Here is a 6,383-nt window from a genome sequence, read left to right on the forward strand (position 1 = left end):
TCCAGCATCTGCGTTGGGCTCTTTTGCCATCTGCGGCAGCCAAGCCTCTACACTTGACATTTGTTCCAAGTGAACTACGGTTGCTGAAACCTTGACAAATCAGGCAGTGTTTTCAACATCCATCCGTTTACGTTCTCAGCGATTGTTTTCCCGTAGCGATCGTATGAGGAACTCAGAAATGTGTGCCTCGAATAGCATTTGAAGACAGGCCAGTTTATGGTGCAATTTTGAAATGCCAAATTCTAAAGGTTGCAGATACTGCTTCAGAAAAAGTAAGTACTACTCCCACTACAAGCACCGAACACAAAATAATTTTCTCATGCCGACATAATTTGTGCTTCAAAGAAGCAAATGCCAGCAATGCACAGTTTTTCTAACGCAATACTTCAAAATCCACATGCCCGAGAGCTCCAGCCAAACGAGCATAACATCATCATCACGCTGAACACCACGGCCACAGCCATACAGCCAAGGCGCGGGGAACTTCAAACTTACGAGTTTTAGTACATGAGGACATTACGCATAACAGATTTTCATCGCCATCTCCAGATCAGCTACTCCCTCCGTTCGGAATTACTTGTCTTAGAAATGGATGTATCTAGAACTAAATTACATCTAGATACATCGATTTCTACGACAAGTAATTCCGAACGGAGGGAGTACTTTCTAAAGCCCTAACGCATATTGTCTTGATATGCACAAGCAGTATATTATTCTCAAATCAGATTGTTTTACTGCGGTAGACTGTCCTTGGTGCACAGAACCTGGCCTTGTTGTGAGGATTGCTTCGCAGGGTTCAGTTCATGGCCTTGTAGCACCTGAACGCTGCGAACACGGTTGCAGCAGAAGCAACAACAGCAAGAGTGGTGTAGGTGTCGGACCTGTCCCAGGTCTCGAACCAGGTGGGCGTCCGGCAAATCTTCATGCGCCCCTTCTTGCTGGCAGCACCGTTTTCTTTGTCACTCTCTGTCGTAGAGCTCTTGTGGTTCTGCTCAGCTGGAATGTTCTTATCCTGTTTTGCTTCTGGCACATCACTTTGGCAGCAGGTTAACCCTCCTCCATTGCCCTGGCAGCATCCACCTGCAGGTGCAGGGTTGCAAGCAGCACCGTTGGTTCCATTTGCTTCAGGGGATTCTTTGGCGCTTGATTCTTCCTCAGTCAGGCCATTCGTCGCGTGCCTAAGCTCCAGAGCTTTCTTCTGCTGCTCTTCAGACAAACCCAACTGGCCCCTGCAAGGTAGGATAGCACGTGTAAGAACCACACTTCAAACTTCAAAGAGGGGTATCGCTCTATGGAGCAAATATTGGGCAAAAGATCAATTAAACATGAACAAGACATATCAGGGCTTTATACAACATTTGCGAAACAAGATCACAATCTTTGTTATTTGTTCGATTGCAATGAGATTGATGACAGAAACGACATTTTCAAATTTCTGAAGTCACTCAAAATAAATAATCGAGGGCATCAAAAATACAACACAGTATCCTTGTGTGGCATCACACGAGCAGAATAGTTCATGGAAATGCGTGCTTCAACATAATTCATGAAAACTACACAGGGAGTAAAAACTACCTACAACATGCTGCCTAGATGCTTGCAGTCTGTAGTCTTTAACTTGGCTTACTTTACCATAATAATGCTCAAGAAAAAGAAACATCAGTGACACGTTTTCATCGCTGTATCTTCCCATAACTCAAGATTATGTTACTTGAAGTAACCAGTCATTTGGAAACAGATTAACCAGTGCTGTAGACACTGGCGGAGGAGCCCAATGGGCAAGGTGTGGCAGCCGCCACACCTTGATTCAGCACCAATTTTTTTATACGTAAGCATACACCTTTTCTTTGCGAGAATACCTAAGCATATACTACTTGTCGGTTTTTGATCACACTAGATCGATTCACCCAAGCAAAGCTAGATGGAAGCACACAAATTTTTTCGTACTAGAACACACACAATGCGGTTTTTATAATACTATCAGATTATAAATCAGGCGCAGAATCTATAATGTATAAGCATGTCATTGTCAGGGTCCAGATACAACAGCAACAGAGAAGGACGCAGAACTGAAGATGTTGATAGTACCCAACGACGCTATACAACATAGATACAATAAAAAATGATGGGTTAAATACTACAAATATCATCTTCGGTCACAATTAGCCCATGTAATAATTAGAAGGGGAAGTATACCTCCATAGATGGCCCACAATCTCTCCTTGTCCGATATGTTGACGCAGTAACACAGGCACATCATCAGGAGCAACATAACCATACCTAGAATTAGAAAGACAGTAATCAATAACTGGATTATGATGAGGTATAATCAAAACAGAGTACGCTACAGGAAGGTATTGAGATTATTGGTGCACAACAATGTAGATTTTATGATAGCTTCGGGTTCTTACCAATGACCAGTCACTTCTCCCTTGGCATCTGGACTGAATATGATGACATTTCCTGCATACTTGTGACCTCCAACGTGTGAGCATGCACTAACAGCCACCTGACCATCAAGACCTTGTCCTTCAATCTCTTCCTTGAACCTTGTAATCAGAGCAGGACCGCAAACACCACACCTTTTATCCCTGCTTCCATGGCAGCAGACAAAAACAAAGGAACCTTTTATAGCCTCAGGAGATCCAGGAAGCCATTCAGTATCTTTCACGAGTACTTCTTCCACAAAGTTGTCGACATCAAGGTGGGTCAGCTCTCTGCAAACAACACAACACATATTGAAGAAAACAATCAGTTGACTCATGTATTCCATTACCTAACAGTAGAAAGGGAAAGGCTACATGTTTATTTCTTTCCAGCCTTGCAGGTACCTGTATCGGATCATATCAGGAAAGATCAACACGTCTCCAAGAGATGACTCAGTGCCATCTCCTCCTTCACAAATTGTCAGTTTGGTCTGAGAAAAGTAAAATAGACCATTCATTAGCAATAAAAAACAAACACATGGGAAAGTCTTGTCAAGTAATCTAATTATTATTATTATAAGGTGTCGTGTGCTTCCGTAAGCACAAGTCACATTGCTGAACCATTGGATCACATTAGGATCAGACACATGCACATCTCAGAACTAATTAAAAAGGAAGGGAAACTGACATGCCTTAACAAAAATAATCAGACAACTTTCAAAAATAAAATAATAAGAAGAACACCAGCCAAAGTATACATACTGAACTTAAAAGTGAATATAAGAAGAAAAGTACATAAGGGGGTAAACTGGCGAAGTGTATATGAAGAAGAACATAAGGCTACTAGCTTAGAAAGATTAATAATATTGAACAATAACACTCCAGATTCCCAGAAGTTGTACAGTTACGAAACAGTGACATACTATCAGAAGAACATACACTTACTAGTTAGTTTGACATGCTTTTCATTAACTTTGTAATATGTACCAATATCTTTATATGGTGTAACTGCAATTTTTTAGTGTTGTCCTACCATCCAATACCAAGGAGCAAAGACCACATAAAGGAATAAAGAAGCGGAACTTCTGCATTCAAATGCACCATACAAATCATGCACGTACACCTATACAAAAAGAAAAGGAATCGGGCAGTACTTTTCTGATTCTAGTAATATCAACTCCATATATCACATGATCAATGTTCCATAACATATACTCCCTCTGTCCCACAATATAAGACGTTTTTGTAGTTTCAAATTGAAGTGCAAAAACGTCTTATATTATGGGACAGAGGTAGTACTTTACAGATCATGTGATCAATGTTTCATAACTTCAGCTCCATGTATTGCGCTATGTGGATAATATAAAGACAAAAAAAAGAGCAAGCTCTTTGTCCTCTGCACATACATATATGATTACAAAAGTGCATGATGATGAACTCTAGCCAATACTGATGGCAAGCAAGTAACATAGCAAAGGATGCAATCAAATAATGAAATAACATCTAAACAGGAACAAACTGAGCCTAAATTTGAACCAAAATAATTCCCTATTTTTATATGCCTACAAAGATAGGATAACAGGATATACAGACATCAGCCAAGCCACCAAAAAAGTACAGCGTGTGGATTTAAAACAAGCCATATAATCAGAGCCAGATGGGCCAGAAAACCATATGAAACTGCTACAATGAGTCAAGGAACCATACAATTGGATACACAAATTCGTGAACAAAATCCACATAGCGCAATAAGTAAATTGAGAACCCGCCGATTTTATTAACACTGGAAATGGAACCAGATACACGAATTCGTGAACAAAATCCATTATATGCAGTGAGAATCCAACAAAATGACGTTGCGAGTCAAATAATTGGATAGAGTGATCCAATCACCCAAAGCATACCAAACACGTCAACAAAAACACCGAATCACCACCGAAATTCGACTCGCATGGCCCATGTGTACACGCTAGAGTGTGTGGATTCCGAGATAAGTTCAAACCCGAAGAGCACAGTAGTTGAAATTGAAACAGCAACAAGATGATAAGTACAGAGACCCCAATCTACAAACATAACTGACACGAAATAGTAAGCATACCAACACAACTAATCACCATAATTAAGCGAGTTCTACTGGCTAATTCAGAAACAATAAACTGAAACAAGAGCACTCGGAAACTAAATACACTAATCGCAATCGGATCGACTGATTAGCTTTAAGGGTCGCGATCTCCTGCAGCTTCAGGAACCCAGCACCACCATACGCAGTGCTAGCCTAATACTAGTACTAGTAGCAGCTAAATCCGACGCTCGGAGCGACCAGCAAGCAGTTCCCACTCCCAACAACCAAAATAAAATAACACTACCAGAGCAGAAGCATACCAATACCACGTCACAACTCAAAATCAGCCAATTACGAGCAAACCGAGAGGGAGAGGGAGAAGAAATGCTCACGCTCTTCTTCAGATTGGGCTTGCGGGCCTTGATGGCGGCGGCGAGGTGCCGGGGGAGGTGGTCGGACTCGGAGGCCTCGACGTGGGACGGCCACTCCTCAGGGCCCTTGTAGCAGAGGAACACGTGGCGCTCGTGGAAGCCGACCGTCCCGGCGAGCTTCTCCTTACCGAGCTCCGCCCGCTGGAACCCGAACTCCTTGTCCAGGTCGGGGGCGGCGGCGGCGGGGAGGGTCGCGTCCGGCGCGAGGAGGGCGTCGCCGGCGGAGGCCGCCGTGGGGGAGGAGGGGGAGGGGTCGGCCATGAGGAGGGGGAGGAGGCTGTGCTGCAGCAGTCGCCGACGGCTTGGCGAAGGGAGGACCGGCGGAAATGGGATTTGCTTGGAGAGTTTGGGGAAAATGGAAAGCATCTCGGGTTTTATGGGTGGAGTTGTTCTTGCGGGAGGGGAAAAGGAGGCCCCACTGAGAGCGTATGTGGGTCCGGCTCGCCAGTGAGGTTTGGGTTTCGTGCTTAGCGATCGTGGGGCCCACGCTAGTGATAGCGGTCAGCTAAACAGCTGGAGTTTCCGTCTTCTCCTTCCTTTACCGTGGCCCTGGGTATGGAACTCTGCAAGTCATGTTTTGCCATTAGTGTCTGTGAGCGGAGCACATCTGTCAGGGAGCGTGGTTAGTTTTCTTTCGAGGATGACAGTTTCATTTAGTTTTTCTATAAATTTCAAAAAAAAACAATATATAGTTTTTCTACAAATGCACTGTAGAACTTTTCAACGGTACTAGATAATTGCTCGTGTGTTACGACGGGTATATATATTCTAGTATGTTAGCTCATATTTTACCTTTTTATATTAATAATTTAATTATGTTTATCAAATTCTACTCCTAATTTACCTACCTAAATATATGGAGTATTTTAGAATTTTATTTCTTAATCACTTATTAGCTTACCACAAAAAATATAAGTTTATTTGCTAAGTCAATAAAAGGTGAGACAATAAGTCGGCTTTCAAGAAATGGTGCCAGAAAAGTGATGGAAGGTTAGACCCACCTGGTAGGAAAAGGAACACTATCTTTTTTAAGTATAGATATAGAGAAGATAGAGATAGAGATTAAGTATAGACAAGAGATAAGAATAGAGATATAGAGATAGAGATATAAAGATAGAGATAGAGATAGATAATTCATTTATAAGCCCAGGCTCATCTGCTACTGGTGAGCAGTAGATTCAAAAAAACTGAAATTTTCAGGTATCGAAGATGCTCATGTGCGTCAGGTGCGTGTAAAATTTCGTGGTGTTTGGAGATCTGAGGAGCTCATGCTAAAAAAATCATCTTCAACTAGTGTTGTTTTCAAAAGTTTCTGAGAGACACAAAGTTTTCTTTTTTGCGACGACCTCCTCGGTTGTTCAAACATCACCAAATTTCAACAATATAACTATCACACAAAGCATTATTTTCATGATCCATAAGCATAAAAAGTCTGTTACTCTTCACATATGCAAAATTATTCTC

The 6,383-nt window shown here is 42.1% G+C and overlaps 1 protein-coding gene across 1 annotated transcript; it reads right to left on the reverse strand.

Moving 5' to 3' along the window:
- Positions 1–312: 312 nt before the first annotated feature.
- Positions 313–5,285, reverse strand: LOC119275010. The gene is made up of 5 exons (XM_037555788.1): positions 4,881–5,285; positions 2,832–2,917; positions 2,412–2,717; positions 2,197–2,280; positions 313–1,229 (listed from the first exon to the last, which is right to left on the reverse strand). The coding sequence occupies exons 1-5, from the start codon at positions 5,283–5,285 to the stop codon at positions 797–799; spliced, it is 1,314 nt and encodes a 437-aa protein (XP_037411685.1). The 3' UTR covers positions 313–796.
- Between the last annotated feature and the right edge of the window lie 1,098 nt (positions 5,286–6,383).

Source organism: Triticum dicoccoides, chromosome 1A, assembly GCF_002162155.2.
Source record: "Triticum dicoccoides isolate Atlit2015 ecotype Zavitan chromosome 1A, WEW_v2.0, whole genome shotgun sequence".
NCBI lineage: Eukaryota > Viridiplantae > Streptophyta > Magnoliopsida > Poales > Poaceae > Triticum > Triticum dicoccoides.